Source organism: Dermacentor variabilis, chromosome 3 (assembly GCF_050947875.1).
Source record: "Dermacentor variabilis isolate Ectoservices chromosome 3, ASM5094787v1, whole genome shotgun sequence".
Classification (NCBI taxonomy): Eukaryota; Metazoa; Arthropoda; class Arachnida; order Ixodida; family Ixodidae; genus Dermacentor; species Dermacentor variabilis.
The window spans coordinates 124,627,760-124,653,389 of NC_134570.1; the positions used below are offsets into that span (position 1 = coordinate 124,627,760).

The 25,630-nt window shown below is 47.6% G+C and overlaps 2 protein-coding genes across 3 annotated transcripts in view; both read right to left on the minus strand.

The window, feature by feature from the left end:
* The window catches only part of LOC142576262 (alpha-L-fucosidase-like), a 49,809-nt gene extending 47,384 nt beyond the window's left edge, over positions 1–2,425 (minus strand). The window contains exons 1-2 of one of the 2 annotated variants that reach the window (XM_075686306.1): positions 2,291–2,425; positions 1,445–1,700 (exon numbers count right to left, since the gene is read on the minus strand). The gene's annotated coding sequence lies outside the window, so the exon portion shown is untranslated. The remainder of the gene's footprint in view (positions 1–1,444; positions 1,701–2,290) is intronic. The other variant, XM_075686308.1, reaches the window with a different exon arrangement.
* Positions 2,426–4,187: 1,762 nt separating this feature from the next.
* On the minus strand, positions 4,188–9,273 carry LOC142574153 (membrane metallo-endopeptidase-like 1). Its single transcript, XM_075683306.1, has 2 exons — positions 8,403–9,273; positions 4,188–6,095 (listed from the first exon to the last, which is right to left on the minus strand). Exons 1-2 carry the CDS (start codon positions 9,174–9,176, stop codon positions 4,365–4,367), a joined length of 2,505 nt encoding a protein of 834 aa, XP_075539421.1. The 5' UTR covers positions 9,177–9,273; the 3' UTR covers positions 4,188–4,364.
* Positions 9,274–25,630: the final 16,357 nt, after the last annotated feature.

A 25,630-nucleotide genomic window follows, 5' to 3' on the forward strand; every position in this document is an offset into this window, starting at 1 on the left:
AAAATCATTGAACCAAAACTAACGATAATTTACGCCGAGCCATACACATCAGGCGATTGTTCCTCGTGGTGTCCGTGTGTGCGTTTTTAGCCGTCTCACAGCTTGGAAAATCTATAGCACGATTAGGTACTTAATACAGGTGTGGCTAATATCGATTACCATGTCGCACCGAGGCTAAAGTGTTCAACGAGCTCGAAAGGCCAATTTTGGAGTTTTGATTGTTTTTTCAATAAAATGCATACTAAACCATTACAATACAAGGTTTATGCATCGGCAATTACAAAATAAACTGTTGAAGTGGTGTCGCTAACTTCATCTGAGCTTGTGGCCTCAGAGTCTAGGCTACGTGAAATTCAAATAATAAATGGTTATTCAATCAACTAATACATGCCGTTCCTCGCTCTGTACTGAACCCTGTTTCCAGGAGTCGAAGAGACAACTGTGTTAACGTCAGAAACAGTAAGGATGCAAAAGAGCCTAGTGCAGTTCATTCAATATGTCAGATATACAACCAAGGTGATTCTTTTCTCACCGTCATTGCGCTTTATTTTGTGAATGTTAACTTATCCGACACATTCTTTTCCTTTGCTGCGAGCTACCTATCCGCAATAGTAAATTATTTCTGAAGACACCAAACAGCGCCGCGCATCCGCGAACGTTTCGCGGTGGTTTGCAGTAGATTTACGTATTTGTGACATTTTTCAGCTTTGTTAAAATATATTCGTAACTCCTACGACCAAGACAAGAGCTCCTTGCGTTTTCGGAAACTTGATGCAAAGGAATAAATTGGTTGATCAGCGAGCCAAATGTTACGGCAAATTTACTTTACGAATTCATAAAACGCCTTTCATACTCTTAATGTAAGGGGTAAGCGGTCGTTGCCTTACGTTAGCTACTTACCGTGATTTTTTCTTTTTTTTTACCACAAACCAAATCTCAAATCTGCTGAGCGAACTAAGGCGTACTACGGCTCGGGCTCACGTATAATGAAGATTCGTATCCCTGAGTATGCTATCGCAGGGCATATTTGCTCCTAACAGGGCACTTTGCTACTGTTAAAGTGGAACTTTAACAGGTACAAAGTCATACTAAACTAACCAATGCCGAATTGAACATGGAGAATATATTGTCCCGCTCTTACGAGCGGCGAATAAATAGCAGGATGATCAAACTAAGTATCGAAGAGCGCGGTGGAAAACAACGAGCTTACGACCACGCATAGTCGCTGTGGCGTTGGCATCGCAAGCGCCACGCCTGTAGAGTCACCAGCCGTGCTGCAGACGGCAGTGTATACACGACATTCCTCGCAGTCCTCGAGGGGGGAGGGGGGGGGGGGAGGGGCTGGGCGGCAAAGTCAACCGAAGAAGGAGCACTTCCGTTCAGGATTCATGGGGGAGCCTGACGGGCAGGCGAAGGCATGGGCGAAGGGCGCAAAGTTACGCACCGCCTTGTTGCAGTCGACGGCTGGCTCGCGCGAGCAGGTCATGAAGCAGAGCGTCATGAAGAAAACCTGGTCTCCGCGGAGTCCGCCGACCAGATTCTGCGGCCCGCTGCTCTCGGCCACGGCGGCGCGATACGCCGCGTGGGCCACCTCGAGAGCGGGGATCTCGGGAAACACGCTGCTGGCGGCGTCGCTTGGTCCGACGTCCTTCGCGGAGTCCAGGCACGCGTCCTTGTCGGCGAACGCCGTCGTCGAGTCTCTGTTCGCATGCAAACGTGCAATGTCGCGCATTTGTAAATGGATACCACCTTATGCTAAAGCGGTGTCCTTTTTCGGCTCCTTTCGTGGGATCTTGTAGTCGTTCGCCTTCTAACAGCATACGCAGACCTGTCCTTTGCGACATGCCAGTAGGAGGTAACAGTAAGGAGGCGGCGCAGCTAAAAGAAGGTAAGTTTAGGCGATATCGCCGCGAAGCTTGTTCGCTTTATTTATTTGGTTATTTTGCTTTTTCACATTACAATACGAAAGGAGGCGACAGGAAAAGGCGTTTGCTGAACGCTTGCAGGGTCCCTCCCCCTTCCCCCCCACCCTTTCGACCACTGGCAGAAACCGGAAAACACGGGAACGCATTCGACGAGTCAATAACATCAAATATAAAGGAACGTATCATACAAACTAAAATACAACATCTAAACGATTTCTGTAAAGGATCACGCGGTACGTTTTCTTGAATGACACGAACATAAATTATCGTCGTTATGACTTTCACTAATGAAATCACGCTTTCCGTTTTTACTTGCAAAACTATATAATAATATTCCCATTCAAAGCGTTAGTGAATATAAATACCTTGGTCTTGTTTTCACACCCAGTATGTCTTGGTACAAGCACATAGATATATTAACCTCAAAAGCATTGAAAAAGGTAGGCTATCTGCGCCTCACATTGATCACAGCACCGAAGGATACTAAACTACTGTTGTATAAATAACTAATCTGGCCCCTACGAGATTGCGCTTCTGCTGTGTGGAGTCCGCGCACGAACAATGCGACATTAATCAAGTCGAGGCCATCCGAAAGAAAGCGATTCGCTTCACATGCCGCATATGTTCGATAGGGATTTTTCAACTTCCACAGCGCTTTCATCCCTTAGCTTGCAACCTCTCTCAGGTCGCCGACGCCAGAATCACTAAAGTTTCTGCCTTGCATTATTAACTCCTCTTGCCGGATTATTTCAGATATTTTCCTAAATCCTACTAGACGATCTGATACTAGAAGTCACCATCATCTAAACATCACGCCTTATTTTGCCCATGCGGACACTTTTAAATACAACTGCTTTCCCTGTGTACTTGAATATTGGAGTTACTTGCCGGGTGCTACTAGTTCTCTTCCCTTAAACTTATTGTTAGCGACTATTGAGTATTTTCCCTTGCTCTGTATTGTTCATATTGCCTCTATTATTTACCACTGTTCTGCTTTTCACACGCGCTCCGGCAATAGCCCAATCGGGCTGCAGTATGTACAACGAAATAAAATCAGTTTAACCTACACTAAAATAATACTGCTCAATTCAATCTTATTGCTGGTGAATGGATGCCTCTTTAAGAGAGCTTCACCAATTCACGCGGAAGGGTATTGTAATGCATTTGCATACTATGGCTAGTGCGACGGCGACGAAGTTTATGTTTTCATGTTTTACTTAACTTCCAATGGTTCATTAAGACAAAGTTTTGACATCTCAGTGAAAATGGCCAGCTGAAACAAATACAATAGTCATGCAAGTTTGAATTCACACAAATGAGTTATTTTAATTATTTAGATGTGATAAAACGCACGCTCGTCAAGTGCACAATCGATGTATTGTCTCTTATTCTCAGAGTTTGCCTTTGCATTACTGGAAGCTTTGAGAGATTTGTTGCAGTCAAGCTGAGAGGCTGCTAGCGCGTGACGTCGCAGGCTGGTCATGCGCAGCTAATCCTAGCCGCTCAGTGCAGCAAGCCGGCTTATACAGGTTCTCCCAGCTAAAGTTACGCACTACGCACCTACGCACTTCTGAGCTGTAAATGCGCAAGCATCGATGTCCAGTTGAACGCCGCTGAGTGGTCCTTCGAATTATGAACTCCTCGCAGTCAAACGTGCGCGTTGACAGGCTTGACCAACGCCTCCTAGACAGTATAACGCCGGTGTACTTCGATCGGTGACGTCATGCTACCTATCCCGACTGCCACAGAATTTAATGGGGACGCTCCCGAGTGAGTAGCACTGATATTGAAGTCACCGCTTTCGTCACGCCGGGTTTGGCAATGGAAATTTTGGTCCAAGTAGCATGCAGTCATAAAGCAAAATGCACAGGCCTGCTATCGAGGGGCGCTGGTTTAGCCCATGGGGTGAGACACCCGGCCTCTGAGCATGGAGGCTCAAGTTCGAAACTCACTACCGCCGACGTTCTGCCTCTAGAATTTATTCTGCTTTTTATACATCAATTTCTTTATAGCGATTACCAAGGCACAGTTACAACACATGCGAGAGCTTGCGCGGACAAGGAATGTGCGGATAACACAGGATTGCGATAGCGAGGGTGACATGTGTCGCGGCGATGCTCTCCCTCCGCACGCGACAAACTTTTGCCAGCTCGACAAAAATGGCTCCCTGAGACAAATTCAATATTCATGAAGTGTGACTTCACATAAATTAGTTACTTTAATTATTTATATGTAATAAAATCCACGCTCGTCAATTGCAAAGTCGATTTATTGCCTGTTATTCTCAGTCTTCTTTTGGATTACTGGAAGCTTTGACAGATTTGTAGCACTCAGGCTGAGAGCGCGTTAGCACGTGACCTGATGGAGGTGACAATCACCTCCGCAGCTGTCGGAGAGTATGAAGCGAGGAACGACATAGTGCACCTCGCTTCTCTGCGTTTACCTGGACAAGAAAGAGTCGCCGAACGTCCCATCGGGGCGCCACCTGAGCCCTCCGCTGTCCACGGCCTGTACGAGGCTAAGCGCCATTAAGAAGCCCAGTCCGCCGTAGAACATGGCCTTCGTACCGTCGGTGTAGTAAAGTGGTTTGGACACCGCACCGACGGCCAGTTTCACTTTGCCCAGAGGACCGTCGTAATGGTTGTAGGGCAGCGCGTAGTTGACCGCATAACTGAACGCGCCGGCGTTCACCAGCGACCTGTAGGCCGCGGCACTGACACGACTCGCGGTCAGCCAATAGTCTGCGAACGACTGGCCTGCGCTGGGGAATGCTTCGTACAGTTCCTCGAGAACGGTGTCGTTGTCGAGGTACTCGTCCGGGGGCCAGAGCATGAGGCGCGTCGAGGCCATCTTCTCGGCGGTCAGCCGCCGGCTGTCATCGTCCATCCACGTCGTCGCGTTGGCCAAGGTCGCAGCGGCCCACACGAGGCTATCGAATCCGGCGTCCACCGATTCGCGCTGCGGCCTGGATAAACGCGCCACGGAGTACATTGCGACGACGGGCAAGCTGTAGGACGACTCGACGAAGCGCTCGCAGAAGTACGGCTTGTATTTGGCCACCGCCGTCTCGCTGCCGTAGCGCGCCACCAGGAGCCGGTAGTCGGCCGCCGCCGCGCACAGCTGCACGAAAGCCCAGCCGATGAGGTCCAGCAGCTGGTCGTTGCTGTACCGCGCGAACAGGCGCCCGAGTGTCTCAAAGAAGCCGGTGTCGCTGAGCAGTACCATGTCGTTGGGTGCGGCAGTGGGGTAGAGCGACAGGTGTTCGAGAGCGCGGAGCCACCTGTCAGATGTGAGTGGCGCAGTACGGTTGCCCATGTTCGAAACAGGAACCACTGCAGGGTGCAGGATCTGGGGCGTTCGGGCGGCGTACAGTTTCTCCAGCACGTCCTGTTCCATGGTGCGCAGCGCCTCGACGGTCGATGGGTCAATCTTACGCTGTTGAAGGCTCAAAACGCGGTAGAAGGACTCCCAGTACATCGAATACTTGCCTTCTGTTGTGCTCAGGTGGTGCTGTCTCATGAGTGGCAGAAAGGGGGCGGGATCTATTGCGAAACGCCAGCTGCGAGCCGAGCGGGCCTCCCTAATTCGCACCCACAGTGGGACCTGCCACTGGAACGCCAGCTTCAATAAAACGCCAAGTGCGTCTGAGCCTGGCTTCTTTGGTGCCTCTGGCCAGGACAGGTTGACGGCGTCCATGTACGTTCGGAACATGCCCAAATTCGAGCCGTATTCAGAAGGGGAGCCCATGCAAGACGAGTACATGGCCACCGGTTTGCGTCCTGCGCGGAGCTTCTGCGAGCCTCGAAAGAGAGTGTCGCGGAAGTCTGGGAACCAGGACTTGCGCACGTCGTCCATGGTCGACTTGGAGAAATGGAGGTAGTCAGTACGCTGTCGCTTGTACCAACCGGAACAGACGTAAGCACTGAAGTTCTCGCAGGGGTCCAAGTTTAGGTCCAAGTCCTTGGTGAGAAGCTGTGCGTGCAGGGCGCAGCTTTCCGTCTCGCACACGGGTTCCGGGGTTCCAGACGGCATCGTCCTCGAAAGAGCCATCAGGGTGCACACAACCACGACGATCGCAGTCACGACGGCGCAGGCGATGGTGGCAAATTCGCGGCTATCGGCCATAGATACTGGCGAGGGCGTTGGTACATCCTGAGCGACAGGTCTCGACTGCACGTCAATGAACAAGTTAACAGGCTTTTAGCGTCGTAGACGTGTTGTGGTGGCGACATCTTGTAACTCTGTGCTCAAACAAAACGCACGTGACATTTATTTCAATGACGTCTTCGTGCATGCTGGAGTAAACGTGTTAGCAATATTCATAGCGGGGGTATTCTCAAAGAATGAAATATGCGTTTCTCTCTCTGTCTCTCAAATAAGCTTTACGCGCAAGCGTACATTCCCTCTCTCTCTCAAATAGGTTTTACGCGCAAGCGTACGTGCCCCGTCTGTGAAATCGGCGAGATTAACGGAAGCCGCCGAGTTGGAAGAGGAAAGCGAGCGTCGGAGGAGGAAGGCGAGTGAAGGTGTAGAGGTGGAGCCCGCGCTGGGGAAAGTACGGAGGAGCGCTCGGCGGAGGGAGGGGGGGGCGGAAGAGAAGAAGGGGACGGCGCGTCGCGTAATAGATTGTGTGCCGAGGCCGGCGTTGGCGGAGGCGCGCTGGGTTCACCTCCTCTCGCAGTTGTTACATGTTCTATGGTCACGGCTGGATCTGGCCGCTGAATGTGGACACGGCTGGATCACGGTCGGATGGTCACGGCCGCTGGATCTGGCGATCGAGAGGCCTAGCGAGAAGGACGGAGCAGCAACGCAAGCGGCGGCAGGCCGAGCGCGAGTCGACTGACCCCAAATTCGTCAGCAAGCGCCGGGCACGAGCTGAACAAGACCGGTCAATGGCGCGGGCTAGGCGTGCCCAGGGGACTCCCGAAGAATGTGCTAGGCGGCTTGCGACAATGGGGGGTTTCAGACAAGACGGCATAGCTTAGAAATTCCGGAACAGCACCCATACGCTTGCGCGTAACTTTCGTTCAAAAAGTAAAACGTCACTAATTTTTTTTCTTGTACGAAGAGTTGCGTAATACATTACACAGCATTCTTGTTGATCGCCGTGCCAAAAGAGTTCCCCACCAACGTAGGAATTGCCGGATGTGTAATTGAAATTCTAGAAGGCAACTTCACAACTGCGGTTGAACGCGATTGGCTGACACGCCGCCGGCGATGCTCTGTTGTCACGCCGTGAGAATTATTGCCTTCGCATGTCGCCCACGATATGCTAGGCTAGGTTAGCGTAACGTGCGTCAGATGGCGCGGCGTTCTCTCAGAACGGTTGCAAAGGGCGTCGAGCGTCACCAACGTGTCAGCCAATCGCGTAAAACCGCGGTTGTTGAGGCGCTGTGCCTTCTCGACATTCAATATATGCTTCCCGAATACTCGACGCAGCCGTGTACGTATTTGATGTACTATGTTTTCTCATTGACACCGTAATAATTGTAGGGATCGAATTCTGGGATTTTACGTGCCAAAACCACGATTTGATTACGAGGCACTCCGTAGCGGGAGACTCCGGGTTAATTTTGACCACCAGGGGATCTTTAACATGCCTCCAATGCACGAGACACGGGAGTTCTTGTATTTCATCATCATCATCATCATCATCATCATCATCATCATCATCAGCCTGGTTACGCCCACTGCAGGGCAAAGGCCTCTCCCATACTTCTCCAACTACCCCGGCCATGTACTAATTGTGGCAATCTCATCCGCCCATCTAACTTTCTGCCGCCCCCTGCTACGCTTCCCTTCCCTTGGGATCCAGTCCGTAACCCTTAATGACCATCGGTTATCTTCCCTCCTCCAACGAAATACGACCGCCTCGGCCGGGATTTGATTCCGCGACTTCGTGCTTAGCAGCGCAATACCATAGCCGCTAAGCCTCCGCGACGGTAATTGTATATAGATTCTATGCCGCAAGCGAATGCTTTGCTCATTGCAGCGGTAGCCACGGTTCCGACGTACGACTACAGTATGCATTCGCATACTGCAGACTCATACGCCTTTACGCTCATAAGTTCAGCGGCAGATTAGAGCAAAGAGGCACAAATTGTAAGAGTCCGCGCACGATCCGACGTATCTGGCTACATTCACCGAAACCACCGCATCCGACGAGTTCCGTCAACTTTCAACGAGGCTCCAACAGTCAGAGCAGCTGTCCCTCAAACGTGACGCCGCGTCATAATGGAACGCTAAGGGGAGGCATAACACAGAACACCGTATTGGAAGGCATGTCTGGCCGTATTACAGAGGGGTGTCCAAGCGGCATTGCAGCTAGATGTATGTCTGTCAGCAAACTATGAAAATCCAGGTGTTTTCACACAAAACTACCGACTGAATAAAGTATTTTTAATACGCTTTCCCTTGCCTTCAACTAGGTAAAAGCGTGCGCAACAGTAAACACCATACTGAACGAACTATACTCACGAGGACATTGAGGTCATCGACTGTGATCGTCTTGGCCGACGGGCATCTTCTCGGACCTTGTATGCGACGCCTTTGCGTCGGCTTGCCACGACAGGCCTCCCCTCCCAAGCCCACGGACTGGTCAGTCGTGGCGGTAGTCATGGCCGTAGCAGTCGACTGCCCTGACTTTAGGGTGCCAACGTCCGCTTCGACTGACGAAACGTGTAAACTGACCGGCGACGCTGCTCCGTAGAGCACGGAGGCGATGCCTGGGTCCAGGATTTGGTCGTCCGCCCTTGACATCAACAACCGCGAACCGCGGTCGTCGCTTGTCAACCGTGCACTCTTGCCGCTGGTGGAACCTACGACGTCGACTGCTGGGCCACTCGGACTGTGCCGCTGAGCCACCGTGGCGTCGGGCGCAGTTTCGGAGTGCGCGATGTCGCGGACGGCCTCTCGCTTGCCATCGGGCTTCTGGTCGTCCCGCTTGGCACACGCTTTGCGGTCGAGTTCAGCAGTAGGGGTGGGAATATCTGGCTTGACCTGGCCGTACTTGCCTTCGTGGGGCACCTTGCGACGTGCATCTTCCGCGGTAAGGACTTCGGTCGGCGGGGACATCGCTTCTTTCAGCGTCTCTCGATTCGGCTCGTCCGGCTTGGCCGGAAGTCGCGAGCCGTGCGACTTGCGAGAGGCCCTCGGAAGGTGGCCCTTGGCCGCGCCATGTGGTGTGGTACGACCAGGCTTCCGCTTGGACTTGCCCTCCTGGTTGCCTTCGACTTTCGTGGCTTTCGGCATTCCTTCTGCTCTAGTCGGAATAATGGTGCTTGCTCGCCTGTACGCTGGCGCAACCCGCTAGCTCCGTCTTCTTCTTCTTCTGGTTCTCGCACGCTCACGTTGCATATGGCCACACGCTGATCATGGCCTCCCAGACAGCCGTCGCCACCACGGAGACCCCGCGCAAATATAAACGTCAGTAGTTTCGAGCCTAATGAAAAACTGAATTTAGAATACTAAATGAGCACTGAATTTAGAATACGATAACTTCACAGACAGTATGACCACGGGCTGAAAACAGCACAAGAACTTCCAGCTGAAACCCTATCAGGATGACTGTCAATTAACGTTAATTCGATTAGCAATTGCAGCTATGTAGCGACGACACACCATACTGCCACTGCCGAAACGCGTCGCGTATATGGCATGTGCAGGTAGGACCGCCACTAGAGGGCGCGTGGCCTTGGTGAGCGATTGTTCGCACTCAATGAGTAATATCTGTTCTTGTATTCCTGTGCACGTGCGACCCCATGCTTGTTCATTTATTTGTAAGCGAACGCTTGGTGTAATTGACAAGGACGTTAGAGCTACGAACCTTAATTAATTCATGTATTTGCCTAATACGTTGCTGTCGGTATCATTGGTTCGCCTTTCATCGAAACTGCCGACAAACTTATTGGCGTGCTACGAATTGGGAGTAAATCGCACGGGATACGAGGGGGCGGCAGGGGGGGGGGCGATTACATCGCTAACTGATAATTTTTCGTACACCAGCTCGCTGGGCAGTTCTTAGCTTTTTCTCTATCTTCTTTGTTAACCTCCAAGTTTCTGCCCCGTCTGCTACCGCAGCCAACACAGTGACATGGACTACCCGACATTTTAGAGTTCTTCCTTTCTAGCGCGCACGTCGCTTTTTGTTCATTTAGAGGCCGCTAATGTGCCGCACACACTTGGTACCTACTTTGTCTCAATATGTACATGCTCGGTTTAATTACATAATATGTACATGCTTGGTGGGCATCATCTTCGGTGAGCCACTTTTGCTGGCCTTTCCGGCCATCTGGCTATCAACTTCGCATACTTCGGATCATGTAAGCACGTATGCTGGTTAGCGCCAAATCTCGACCGAGGAAGGCCACAAGCACGATTTGCCCACGGCTGCAGCAGGAAATCACGAGCGGGGAGCACCAATTATGGTGCGTGCAAATTCGGAGTCATATCGCTGTGCAGACCGCAGGAGCAAGTGCTTACCTCGAGAGACTGAACACGAGGTAAGCACTGCAACTGAACAGTTCTCCACGACCAAGAAACATGGCACATGTACAGCGACCACGGCCAAGTTGTATAGCAACTAATCCAGACCCTACACTCAATCACTCCGGTCTACCTTGCGCAAAAACTCAGGCTACCGAGCGAGAAGAGCAATCCTTAACGAGACCAGCAATTAAATGTGGGTGTGTAAAAGCTTGCATTCAAGAAATAAGCTACTCCGCTCTGCAAGAACTGAAGGCCAAACACATAAAGAAAAAGTGAAATCCCACAAAGCACACGGTGCAATTGAGGCTAACGCAAGACGCATGCCGATGCCGCATCAGCTATTTCAGAAAGGGAACTGCACATGGCAACATACACTAGAATATACTGATACTTTGGAGTGCCGCCGTCCGCTTCGACTGACGAAACGAATAAACTGGCCGGCGACGCTGCGCTGTAGAGCACGGAGGCGATGCCCGAGTCCAGGTTTTGGACAGAGCATGGTATCACAGGTCTCATAAATAACCTTAAGTTGACTACTCCTTCGGGTGTCGCAAATATATTAACTCAAAAATTTTAAAGAATACAGTCACGCTATCTAGCAAATCTTTATGCATTATTTTCCGCCAGTCGTTATCATCAGGCCAACTTCCCTTAGACTGGAAAATTGCAAAAGTGATACCAGTACACAAAAGTGGTAGCAAGAATTCCCCAGAAAAAGTATCGTCCAATATCATCGATAAGTATTTACTGCAAAATGCTTGAACATATCATTGCATCTCACATATATCATCATCTGGAATCAAATATATTTTTCTTTATTAACCAACATGGGTTGAGGAAAGGCTTGTCATGTGAGACGCAGTTACTAGAATTCACTACAGACTTGCATTTTAACATGGACCGTAATCTTCAAACAGATTGTTTTTTTCTCGAATTCTCCAAAGCCTTCTGCCATGTGGCCCATTGCCGTTTAATTTCTAAGTTATCCGCTCTCAAATTAGACTGCTTAACGCTCTTCTGGATTCGTAACTTCCTAACAAATCGTCAGCAACTCACAGTCGTTAATAATTTTACGTCACCCCTTGCATATGTCAGTTTCGGTGTACCGCAGGGTAGCGTAGGACCCTTGCTTTTTCTTATTTACATCAATGATCTGCCCAATAACATCTCATCCTGCATGCGTGTTTTCGCCGATGATTGTATATTATATCGCCCAATTCGCAGCCTTGATGACCATCGCATCCTTCAAGAGGACCTTTATCTCGTTACCAAATGGCGTGAAGACTGGCACATGGAACTTAACTCATCGAAATGCGAACTAATGACATTCACGCGAAAAACATCAATTCATAGCTTTTCCTATTATATCAACTCAAATATAGTATCTCAGTCATCAGAATATAAATATCTAGGCGTGAATCTTACACTGAGCCTTTCCTGGGCCTTTCACATTGCAACCATATGCGCAAACGCTTCCAAATCTCTTGGGCATATTCGTCGCAACTTGCGTAATTGCCCGTCTAACATTCGTAAATTAGCATTCGTATCATTTGTACGCCGTCAGCTTGAGTTCGTGTCCCTTATATGGTCTCCCTACCATGAATACTTAATCCGCATGTTAGAAGCCATCCAAAACCAAGCTAGTCGATTTATTTCCCGAAATTACAGCTACCAGTCAAGCATTACTCAAATAAAACTCAACCTTTGCCTGTAATCGCTGAGTAGCCGACGTGACATAGCACTCCTGTCCTTGCTCCATAGATATGCTCACCAAATGAAGCCATCAGACTTGCCACTAGAACGCGCGTCTTGCGCATCACGATGACTATATACAGTCAGTCACTTAAGCCTCACTCGCATTTATGGCAACACAAACGCATTTAACTTCTCGGCTCTACCACGAGCGATTCGGTTATGGAATTCGCTTCCTAACAGCACTGTCGCTCAAATGAGCAATGATAAATTCAGACAACTACTGAACCTACAGTCTTCATCATAACAAATATATTTATCTGTACATACGTCATGTCATACAATACTGTTACATATGGGTCATGACTTTTTTATTGTTGTTGTTATTGTTGTTTCAATTTTGTTTGCTTTATGTGCTCGCGCTATGTACGCTATTTTGAGCGAGTGTTACATCGCCTTTTATGCTACCGCGAATTGTACTTTTCATTCCTTTCCCGACAACTCTTTGTATTGATTTAGCGTTTTTATTTGTTACACTGTTTTGCAAGCACGTGATCATTATAAACATTTTTAGCTCTCACATTTTTAGCGCTCATATATCTGTTATCTCTTGTCATTTGTTCAATGACACCCCCCTTACTCAATGCTCCCCTTGGGGCCTGTAAGGTACTTTGAAATAAATAAATAACTATGTATGTTATCATGCTATTAGACAGTGACTAGTATTAAGGATGAGCAAAGAATCGATTGACCTTTATGTTTGGATGAGGGAGAAGAATGATCTCGAAGAGGAAGAAGAATGATCTCCAAAAAGAATGGAGAATGAAAAACCTTACATGGATAGAAAAAATTATACTTCACACAAATTGATTGTCTTGAAAAGTGCAAGAAGCTGATTAAAGGAATGAAACCGAAAACCACGAGTCGTCGAAGCGAGAACGAAACGATGTATTATGCTTAGTTTTGTCAAAAACCCAGTATACCTATTGCCGCTTCTGTTTTCTTTTGGCAGCAGGTTTAGGCGCCTTGACCAGCGTAATTCGCGGTTTTTAAACTGCAAATGCTAAAGAAACCAGAGGAGGACATAGAGCTGCAGAAGTTGCTGCTTGCAGCCTGAACTTCAAAATAAGGGATCGCCGGACTCCTCTGTCACAATGGAGAACGACTCACTTGTGCCACCTTGATGGCGTGCAATAGCATCTGTTGCATATGTAAATTTGTCCTCCACCCTCACGACTTATTCATATGCTGCCTCAGTTGGCACATCTAAGTGACCGAGGATTTTGATCTTTCTTTCCACAATTTTAAACATCATAAAAAGCGGGCCAGCTGCTGCGAGGTCCTAGCTACTTTCCTTAAGGAGGTCGTGGCATGAGCTGCACTGCGTATTCTTTAGGAATGTGCGCATGAAATATCCACACACATAGTAAACTATGTTTGACTCAAGCGCATCGATTGCTTCTTCACCACTTTCAGAGGGCCATTCTGTAAAAACAGCACTCGCCAGAGCTAGGTGCCTCTTCAGTCGTTCAACTAAAGTTAGTCAATGGAAGTGGCTTAAAAGAACACCCTTGCCCTCCTAGCAGTTGCTCTTGTCAGAAAGCTTGAAAAGATTTGATACAACCTTGTGCCTGAAGTCGGCAGAAAACTGGTATACATTTGGAGTTTCATTGCAACCATGCTGCTGCCGAATGAGCCCGAATATATTCTCAAGGGGATCCTGGTTCAGCCGCTATGTCAACAATACTTAAAAATTAAACGGCTTCTGGAGTTCTTGTCACAGCAACAAGATTCCTTTGATTGTGATCCACCATCCAAATAAAGTCCAAGGCTGGCGAGGGCAATTGAACTTACAGGACCTAATTCAAAGCATGGAAGCCTTCAAATATTCAATGTGCTCTGCGGGCGAGGTAACGGCGTGTCTCCTTTTCCGCTTTTTTATGCGCACTATGGGCTGTTCAAGGCTTCGAACAGATTGCCCATTTATTCTACAAAGCTGCCTGTGAGTGTGGCAGTAGAAGGTAGAGCGCTAAAAGCAATGAATGGCCTCAATTGCCAAATGCGCACTGTTACTTAATACTTGCGAGGGAAATTTTACCTTAACGTTGCCGAAAGGAGTTTCATACAAATACCTGTCACTGCCGATAACCAGATTCTTGAGGTTACACAATATCCCTCATACTGTCCCTATTGTGGAGCAAAGCCCACGGCATATCATTGCACCTGGGAGTGTCCACACCCTCCGGGCTGCTCCCCTATTCCTTCACCTTCACCTTCCTCCTGGGAGACTGCGCTGACCAGCTCAGACCCGCAAGAGCAGCGACGGCTGATCCGGCGGGCATGCGGAGTGGCGCGAGCCAATGGGGCCATGAACTAAGGGCTCCACCCTGCGAGGAAGTCGCCGAATCTGATGACAAATAAATGTTTTTTGTCTCTCTCTCTCTCTTGAAGTTTTTATTGTTGGAAGGCTAAGCGTTTTTGCCAGGTGCGCTTTGGGCTTGTCAAATAGGGGTTAAGGGTAAACTGACGGAACTCTTCTGGCTAGCGTTGTCCGTGCTTGTCCAGAGGTCGCAGGTGAATCTGAACGCAAAGAATTGCTTGAAAGTCTTTGTTGAGGCACCTGAAAGACTCAGCTAATATCAGTATTAGCGGAATGATGGCTGAGGCTCTTTTCCATCTTAACACAGGCCTCCGCCGACTTGATATCTCATCGAAATACTTCTGCATCCGCCGCTCTGTTCGTGGTGTAAAAACCTTCTGAATTTGGATCCTGCCTCTTCCTATTGGTCTAGATGCGGGCCCCTGTGATGAGCACCAAAACGTGCTTTGCGCCGACTCTGTTGGGGCATAACAGTAGCAGATGAGACAAGAACACGCACAAGATGGTGAGCAATTCGCTGCACACCAGCTCTGAACGCTCCTCGAGCGACAGCCGACTGCGAAGGAACCCGCGAGACGCGCTTTGTACAGGGTCTATTAAAGCACAGCAGTAACACATAGGACACAATAACCCAGGCAAGAAGTTCAGCAAGTAATCGCACACCATATGTGCAATGTATATAATACATTAAATTCAGTACTTTCACTTAATTTTACCAAAGGGTGATTCGGTTTTGGGGACGAAATAAGGTGCCAGCGGACACGAAAAAAAAAAAAGAAAGATTACTCAGTCGGCCATGGCCACGGCTACATGATGAAAAATGTGACGCACGTTCTGATATCGCTCACTCTTTTTTCTCATGATTGTGTGTGTATAACAACGGCCTGCTGCAAGTGTGCGGCTTTTCTCGCACCAACTGTCGTACAGAGTGTCCTTAATGTGATCAAACAGTGCAAAAAAGTAAGACACGAATAAGAAGACGACAAAATCTGACGCTGACTCGCAACTAAAGATTAGTCGCTGTGGTTGCTCAGTGGCTATGGTGTTTGACTGCTCAGCGCGAGGTCGTCGCGGGATCGAATCCCGGCCTCGGCGGCCGCATTTCACAGGGGCGAAATGCGAAAACACCCGTTTAGTTAGATTTAGGTCACGTTAAAGAACCCCAGGTGGTCGAAATTTCCGGAGTCCTCCCCTACAGCGTGCCTCATAATCAGAAAGTGGTTTTGGGACGTAAAACCCCATAAATGATTTTAGTTAAATATTTACTTCGGAAACAACAATGGACTGTCCTGACTGCCGATATGTAATGCAGAATCTAGTTCGTTAGCGTGTCTCCACCTATAAGTTAACGAAACCAATATTACTTAACGATTCAGGCGACGACGTTAAACGACCCACCGGTATTGCCGTCCTCAGTCGCAGCAGAATGCGGCTCCCGTTTCGATGCAGACATGTTCCGCATGGTTCACGACCAAAACCAAGCTTTCGGGCTTGCATTTCCGCTCGCAAACACGTCACTTCACCACAAGTTAAATAATGCGAGATATCGAAGCGCAATAAACTGGTTTTGAAACAAAGTAAGCAACCAGAATAAGTGTACGAACGAATTAATCTGTACCCGCCTGCACGCGAACGTAAGGGTAAAAATCTTAAACATAGGCCAGAAGTGACGTGGGAGATCGATGATGCTGAACGTTATTTTGCGTTTACGATAGCTATAAAAGAAATAGTTATTACTCACGAGTATAATTATTAATTGGAAATTATAATTTAGAACTATTTGTCGTGTAATAAAAACGCTTCGATAAGTGTGGGAGAAAGGTTGCCGGTTAAAATTGTGCTTATTACGGCGCCTCTAGCGGGAGAGATTGTGCTAACGAGGGAATATTTTTAGTGAAGGTACTATGCATGCCTTGTCTTATTAGAAGCTCCGCGGTGAATGTTTCCGCCATTGAGTTTCATATTACTCTATTTAGAAACTCTATGGCTTGCGTCCTCTGTGGCGATTTGCTGAAGTTGAGAGTGTGCGACCTTTGGCAGTGTTGCCAATTTAACAGTTTTTCTGCTAAATTTAGCTTTCTTTAGCGCTGCCCAGCGGGAAAATTTGTTCACTTGCGTGCGGCGGGTTTTTTAGCGGCTTTCATGTGATGGCTTCTTTTTTGGCGATACAATAACTTGATTCTCTTGTACAATAATTCGCACTTCACGCGTCGCACAATGTGCAGCTTATACATGCCCCCTTTGAAAGTTAGAGGGAATTATCCTCCTTCACAAACTGTGTGTTTTGCATTGATCCTCCATGTCTCCTTGCCTCTTCTGGACTATATATCTAGCAGTTTCGGCAGTTATTAGCAGATTAACTCGTCACCATTTTCCCAGACGCACCCTCAAGTGGACACATTCCTTGAAAGAGGGTCAACCATGTTTTTGGTCTGTTCCCGGTAGTTCCAAAAACGCCTGCACGTCATTCGAGACCTTATATTATTGGCAATGCTCCAGTAAGTTCTCTTTATTTTGGTGCAAGACTGCCCAGCTTGTTTTCTCAAGAAAGACACCGTAAAATATGCATTTCGTATCCTGAAACACTTGATATTTGCATATTGAATTAGAATTTGCGCCATCTAATTTCACCGTGGACGTTCTATTATAATTTCGGTGCGTCGGAGGAAAATTATGCCAGTACTAATCCTTCGGCTTCGAGAACATTTGTCTATGAAACATTCGCGCTGCACTGAAACACTTGCAAGTATCCGGAAAACATAAATATTGCAGGCACTAATGCTACACACAGAATAACAGCAGAAAATACTTCAGCAGCCACCAGTGAGGATACCAGTGAGCTCACATTTATGACTTGGCAATGCCTGCCGTATGTCGACCCGTCTTAAGTCGAAGAGCTTCCTTTGGCCCTTTTGCCCATTTTTGTGGTCGGTGGCCGGACTTTCTCCACCGGTGCGAGAAGCGTGCACTCTCGCACAACTGAGTTGCATGGGCCGCGGCGCGAACTGAAGTTTTCCTGGGATATTCGCCGTTGACCCTCGCTCCCGAGCCTTCCCAGCCTGATAAATGAATGAATTCTGGGGTTTTAAGTGCCGAAACCATGATTGATTACGAGGCACGCCGTAGTGGGGGACTCCACATAATTTTCACTGCCATCCGTAACGTGCCCCCAATGCTCGGGACACGGGCGTTTTCTCTTTTCGCGCTCAGTATAGTTGCTTGAATACTTCTTCAAAGATTGTGCTTAATAGCATCGTAGAGATTGTGTCTCCCTGCGGCACCCCTTCCTTGATATGTAATTTTCTCATTTTCTTGCGGAGAACCAATGTAGCTCTGGAATCTTTCTAAATACTTCCCAATATTTTCACGTATGCCTCCTGTACTATTTGACTGAGCTTTTGGCAGCTGACCTCTCTTTGTCGGTCGTGATTGCTGCAACCGAGACACTAATGCAAAAAGTAAAGCGTGGAGCACGAAGGGTAAGGGCAGAGGCCCAATGTCCTAAGTTGAGGCTGGAAATTGTACCGTATGAGCATGTAGTGTGTCGCACAACCCTAAAAAGATTGCCATCCATCCCAGTGCGCCTCTAGTTTTTTTCTGCCGCGAACAGCTTCAAAGCTGTGCCCTCGAGTCTGCTGTGAAAGCAGACGAGGTTGCCGTAGAGGGCATGAGAAGCCTTTCGGCAACTGCTCCAGAGGTGTTTTGTGCCATCCCGATGCCTTGCGGTGAAGTGTATATCGGCCAATCCAAGCGTTGGGTGAACGACTGCTCAAGCAAGCATGCGCCAAAATTAAGCGAGAAAGAAGGCACGGGCGCCCATATGTTGGCCCACGTCACTGCTTGTCTTGTAGTTGGGAGGCTCGTTTTTCGGACACTAGGCACAGAGAAACATATAGGTCAAGAGCTGACACTCTCGTAGAGCCCTGCGGCCGAGCTGGATGGATGGATGCTACGAGCGTCCCCTTTGGAACGGGGTGGAGGTTGCGCCACCAAGCTCCTGTTATCATATTGTCTAATAATTAGTATCCTACCTATGTTAAAAAAAAAGAACGAGAACATACGATGAATTCCCATAACCAAACTTTCTGAACCCCTACTGTGAACATTGTTTTGGTACGCCTCCATTGCTTGTCGTTTCCCTACTTTTGTTCCACCAATCTTTCAATCACCTCTTACTAATCTCAGTTGCGGACATGTTTACTTTCCCCCTGCTCTCGCTGAACCCAAGGGCTTCAAGGAGGACAAATGCGCCTAAATCGACCGCTACTGCATGCCTTGCGGCCAGTGTACCGAGCGCCTGGCGAGACTGCTAATATTGCCTTTCGAGGTTTTAGACACGTGGTTTAGCTCTATTTTGGTTTCGGTTTCAATTGCAATATTTTCGATTCTGGTTTACCTTTCGCTGCTAAGATGTTCAACTACGTCGTCTATAGTGCAGCGCAAGAGCTTTAATATGTCATTTTTAAGCATGCCATACATATAGACGCATTAAACTCTCGGATCGCAACCCTTTTACTGGAAAAGCCACAAAGCTACTAAAAGAACCTCAGAAAGGCTAGATTGGATCACGCATATTGAAAAACTAATGCAATTAGAGCTCTTTTTATTGCAATTCTTTTGCCATTCTTGAGCCGCTTCCCTCAGTTGCAGACAACAGGAAGCTGTTGCTCTTTACAAAAACGTTTGTTTTCTTGTTTACATAGGGGATTCTACAGAAAAAATTTTGGGTCACACACTTGATGAAGACACAGACACATACAGACTACAAGAAGAATGTTTTAGACATGACAAGCAACGCGTCAAGTAAATGTGTCACCTGCGAACCGAGCCAGGCACACACAGCATGCATACACAGTAAGGCAAATATTATTCACAAAACGATCCCAAATGCACATTACACTGCTCGAGCCGCGCCAACTAAAACGTTTGTGTGATGGTACGGGTGAGCCACAGCTAACAAATCTTGTGCTTTAAACCTAAGACCTCGCGAGTGACTTGTGGAAAATTACGCGTTGGAAGTCATGCATATGCTCTTCCGCAAAAGACTGGTGCAAAATCAAACGCAAGGTAAACGTCTGCCACGGCTCGGACTCCATGCTACACCTGCAAAATACGCGCATCCAGCATAACAAACGTCTTCTTAAGAATGTTCTTAACCCAAGAAACAGCCAAATTATCTCCCCTGAGAAGAGAAAACACTTTACCGCACGAGCGAGGCGACGCGTCGAAAAGCGCGGTGGGGTAGGCGTAACCAGCGGCACATGACCGGCGCAGCATCAACGTCGCTATGGAAACGGAATGCGTCGACGTAACCCCGTAGGCGTACGATGACCTTTCAACATTTGAGGTGAGGTAGAAGCGGACATCGCTACGCACCCTGGCGGGTGGTCAGACCTTTACTTGCTCGTCGTGAAATGGCTCGAGTGGCCGCTCTTTACGTAGGTCTTTAAGTATGGAAGAATTCTAGACTAGCCGCTCACAGTACGTCACCGTTAACAACCACAACCACAACATCCCAGTAACGACAGGTGTCCCGAAAGGGTTTGTCCTCGGCCTGCTTCTCATTTTAATTTATATTAACGATTTACCAACGCATGTCCCTAGTAATATTCGCATGTTCGCCGATGATTGTGTAATTTATCGCAAGGTTAATAACGTTTCTGACCAAACATATCTCTTCAAGACGACCTTAACCGCATTCAGGAATGGTGTACCAATTCGTTAATGGAAGTTAACCCTCAAAAATGTTAAATCTTCTCCTTCACGCGTCGCCGCAACCCACTTCATTTTCCATAAGTCATAGCTAACGTTCCTGTACAACCGGTTCTATCATACAAGTACTTAGGCATTACCTTGTGTGGCGACTTGTCCTGGAGCACACACATTACGAACATTATTTCATCCGCTAATTGAATTTTTAAGACACCATCTCCGCCAAGCCCATAAACATGTGAAGTTATTAGCGTACAAATCCCTTGTCGGACCAAAATTAGAATGTGCCTTACCCATTTGGAACCCGCACCAAGCTTACCTTATAAATGCACGCGAATCAGTCCAAAACAGAGCAGCCAGATTCATCCATTCATCATATTCTTACGACATCAGTGTGTCAGCGTTGAAAGCTGAATCCGACTTATTGCCCTTATCACTTTGTCGCCGCATTGCCAGCCTTTGCTTGTTTCATAAATTTTCCATAGTTCACTAGGCCACGCACCCTACATCGTCCCTCCAGCCCGCCTATCTCATCGCACTCGTCAAGTTTCCCGACCTCGTGCCCGAACTACCACCTTTGCCGCTTCATTTTTTTTTCCCGTACTGCAGCAGACTGGAACGACCCTACCCATAGACATCGCAGCCGTCACGTGCTCGTCCAACTTTGCCAATAATGTTATCAGTCATGTATCGTTGTGTTAACACTTGCTCACCAAAGATATGTACCCATTCCTTATGTAATGGCCCCTCGTGGGTCTTTAAGGTAATAAAATGAAATGAAATGAAAATAAAATGAAAAGTATTTTGCTCTACGGACTACGATTCAGTGCCGCAGCGGCAAAGCTTCTTGTAAACTTCCGTTGGAAGTCTTTATCAAAAAGAACAGAGATCGTTGCATAAGTGAGCCGTAGAGAACACTTCTTAACTCAGAGTTCCACTTCTTGCACAGCCGCCTTTGACCTGCACGTGTTCTACATGCGATGCTTCCGTATTTTTATTGCACGCATACATGAAAATGTGATATAAATGGAAAACCGTTCCTGCTATTAAACAGTCGTAAGGTAGCGCTTGCCTTTGTGTTTTCCTCCCATGTGAGTTGTCTCTTTGCTTGCGCTAATTTTCCTCCGCAGCAATGGAATTCTACGAGGTTTATTACATAGCTCAAAAAATGAAGGGCAAAGTTTCTGCTTCCGTAATATTGTGCGAGAACCCCACGGGGCTGTGCGGATGAAGTAACGGATCTCAAAAACGTCTTCGCCGGTTAGGCAGTTCTTGTAACGGAAAATTTCGCGAAACTCATCTAGTTGAGTATACGCTTCCGTCAGAATTCAACGCGATGCTTGTTTAGCCACAAACAACTAAGTATATAGACCGCAAAGAAGCGGTGCAAAATTTCATGACGCTAGGAGGAGCTGCAGAGTGCGAATGTCTAAAGTCCCTTGATCATTTGAAAGTAGCGCCACTCTTTGAACTCTGCCGCCGCCGCGCGACCTCCTCGCCTCCTCCTCGCCCCTTACGCGTCCCCCGCCCCCTGCGGCAACCAGTTTTGCCCCCGTTTTTCTGCACGACGATTGGTCTCCCTGCTGTTACCCTTAGAAACGCGCGGATCTTGCGTCTTGCTTGTGTTTTTCTTTTTCGTTCGTGCCATTTTTCTCCTCAGCTCGGCTGGCTCGGCGCTTTAGCTTGGCGCAACGAACGTTGCACGCTGCGTTTCCTGCTCTTTGTGCTAGCGCTATGCCGTGCTGTTGCGCATATAACTGCAGCAAGAAGCCTGAAGATGATTATGCCATTTTTGATGATACCACAAGGAAAGCATGATGGCTTGCGCAGGAAGCAGTGGCTGCATGACATTGGCCGAAAAAGCTGTTGCGACAAAAAATAGCGTTGTTTGCGAGGAGAAGCGTCTTATTGCTCTTAGCAAAGCATCCTGTAGTGGTGCGTGTTTTCATTATTCCGGCCTTCTCACCGGTGTTTTTGTTGTGGCAATTTGTACGTTGCATAAAAAAATTACCGACGATTACGTTACTTCCTAATGCGAAATTTGAGCGCAGCAAATAAGCTGTTTCACCTTTTGGATAGATTGAGGCAAAGAAATCGAGCAACACATGTATGCGCTATCACAGAATTTTTTTTTTTATTTTTCACACGTATTCCTTTAACAAAGACTCCACTAACAGTTCTTGACAGTCATGAAGGAAGCTTTGTGGTCGGAGAAATAGACTGATATATGTTCGACTTGGTACACCAATGCTTGATTCTCAAAGACGAGATCTATACAAGTGCCTCGCGAGGTTGTCACAGCCGTGGGGGAAGCAGAGGCTAAGCGCCGCCGCCGAGAAGACCCTGCCGTTCGCGCCGCCGAAGCGGAGGCTCATTGCCGCCGTCGAGAGCAACCAGCAGTAAGCGAGGCTGAAGCAGAAGCTCATCGCCGCCGCCGAGAAGACCCTGCAGTTCGCGCCGCCGAAGCGGAGGCTCATCGCCGCCGTCGAGAGCAACCAGCAGTAAGCGGAAGCGGAGTGGGGCGGCGTGTACACCCAGCGGCAAACGATGGGGGCAGAAGCGCGCGCAGCAAGCGGACAACACGATAAAGGGAGGAGGGAAGAGATAGCAGCGACTGACTGATGCCTTTGACTGATACTCTTTCTGCATGGCGGCGACGGTGTTTTATGCAGTCACGTTATCTTGACTCTCTAGCGGCGTCAGCGGCATCCAGCGGTATCAGTCGGTCGCTGCTAGCGCTGGGGGGATGAAAGGGGGGCGGAGCTGGTTACGAGGCCGACGACGACGCCGACGACGACGCGAAACCCAGGAACGGACGCCAAAGAGCTGCGCTCTAAAATGCGGTTGTCCTCAGTATGCTTAATATTCTGCGGTGGCTCCATCACCTCGCGCATCACCAACTGTTGTTATTCAGTCTGAAACGCACCACTATAGATTCTCCTTTCCACTTTTACTGAATATTCAAATAGCGGCTTGGAAAGGAGCTATTCTTTCTAGCGTACGTCGATCTGTGCGTCACTCAGATACAATGAATGCAAGCCCTGAAAAAAATAGTGGCAAGTATACCCGTGGTTTGCAGGTGATTAGCACTAGCTAGTCCACATTGCGTTTCTTTAAGGTTAGAAGGTGAAAGCCTTTAGATCTGTTTTAAGGTCGCGTTGTGAACAAAAAATATCGCGTGATCCAAGGGAGGCCAAAGGCGACCCACAGCATGTCCTCCTCTCTATAAGAGAATGATTAGCCAAGTTAATTAATCTTTCATCAGTGATCGGATTAGTGTCGTAAAAAGGATTAAGGTGGATTAGAGTGTATTAACATAGATTATGTGGATAAGGGTTGATGAAGGAGTATTACGACCATTAGGGCGGATTAAGTTGGATTAGGGTGCATGAACAAGTACTGGGGAGGATTAAGGTGGATGAAGAAGGATTCATGTCGATTAGGGTGAGTTGGGGTTGATGAAGAAGGATTAAAGCAGATTAGGAAAGATTAAGGTGGATTAGGGTTGATGCAAGTGAACTAGGGTGTAATAAAGTGGATTAGGGTGTATTAAGCAGGATTAAGGTGCATGAACAAGAATTACGGTGGATTGGGGTGGATTAAGGTGGATGAAGGAGTATTAAGGTTTTAAAGCCTACTGTCATAAACATTATTTCATACTATTCATTCTTCTATCTTAAGGCTCCCTAATGACCTTAATCCACCTTCATTAACCTTAATCCACCCTAATCCACCTCCACCGACGTTAGTCCACCCTAATCCTCCTTAATGCACCATAATTCTCCTTAGTCCACCCTAATCCTACTTCATTCACTTTAATCCACCCTAGTCCCCCATAATCCTCCTTATTTCCCTTTTATCAACCTTCACCACCCTAAGCCTCCTTCATCAACCTTAATTCAACCTAATCTTCCTTAACCCACCATAATCCTTCGTTCACTGTACTCCAACCTAATCCCCCATAATTTACCCTAATGTACCTTCATCCGTTTTAATTCACCCTAATACACATTCATCGACTTTAATCCACCTTAATTCTCTTTAATACACCTTAATCCTCCTCAATACACCTTAATTCATCTTAATCCAATCACTAATCAACCATTACTTAACTTTGCTAATCAGTAATCCTCTCTTATACACGGCTGCGTATGCTTTCGTTCGCTTCCGACCTTCCTTCGTTCACGTGATATTTTCTGTAGCTCACAACGCGACCTTGAAACGGAGATCTAACGCTTTCGATTATAAGTCCCACACAAAGGGATATGCCACAAGCAATACTAGGTCAGACGCATGAAGTAAAGCATCTCATCATGTGGCAGAAAAATTGTCTGGAGTATAGAACTCGCCTCAAAGCTTCTTTTACATCAGTATAACCTGTTAATACGGCTTTAAGAAAAAACAAACCTCCTCATAAATGTTGCCTTTATCATTATCGATGCAGTTATCAGCATTTCTCAAAATTTTCAACACCACTGGGGCACGCAACTATCCCAAAATAACACCGCTCCATAGAATGATTCGGACCATCCGCAGGTGCCCAAGAGAAAAAGCGTGCCGTGCGCAGCCGGCGGGCGAGGAGAATCGAGGAGGAAAGCGCCGCGAGAAGGAGAGTGTCGCTACTTTCAAGTTATCTAGGAGCTTTACGAATGTCAACCCCTTTGTTAATTTTTGCGTACATTGTGACTTCACAAGGCTGTGCTCAATGTAAGGGTGAGGTTTATATATATATATATATATATATATATATATATATATATATATATATATATATATATATTACTTAGGGCTCACTGTTGAATTCTGATAAGTAGGCTCATCATAATTCTACAAAGCCGGTCGCAGTTGGACTCGCACTCACCCATATATTACTCGGCTTGCCAAACGCTAAATGTTTAGTAAATATTATTATTATAATTATTTGTTTTTAACACATATACACAATTAATAGGAAAGGGAAAGCGAGGAGCAGGCTGGGAACTGCCACCGGAAGGGAAACATTATGCACAAGAGTCCTAACCATACAAGAAAGTTCCTTATTTCACGTGTGTCACAGTACCTAGTAAGAAACAGATAATTAGGGCACGTGATCTTGGCAGAGCTGAAAGCGCTTCGTATAAGTTTAAATATGCGGAAGGAATCTTGAGAAAAAAAGAAGAAATTCTGATTTGTGTGTTTGTTTGCGCGTGCGCAGCGCGCAAGCTTTCGTTTGAGTGGAGCGCGCATGCGTTTATGCAACTTCGAATAGAACTCGGTCCTTCTTTCTGGCACAGTGCGGTATCGTCGACAATACTGGACAGTGCTAAAATACCCCTTTTGACACGCCCGACCCCAACTCTCACAGCGCTAATTCCACAACGTACAATGTTTGAGCTTCTGCTAACAGAATAAGTAAGATGACAGAACAGTTCACAATGCAGCCAATGATTAAAGG

What these genes read in the sequence shown, in the direction of transcription:
- LOC142574153 (XM_075683306.1), bottom strand. Translation starts at nt 9,176, where the DNA reads ATGCCGAAAGCCACGAAAGTCGAAGGCAACCAGGAGGGCAAGTCCAAG. An exon ending in TCGATGACCTCAATGTCCTC is followed by an intron (nt 6,096 to 8,402) that starts GTGAGTATAGTT and finishes ATTGACGTGCAG; the next exon opens with TCGAGACCTGTCGCTCAGGA.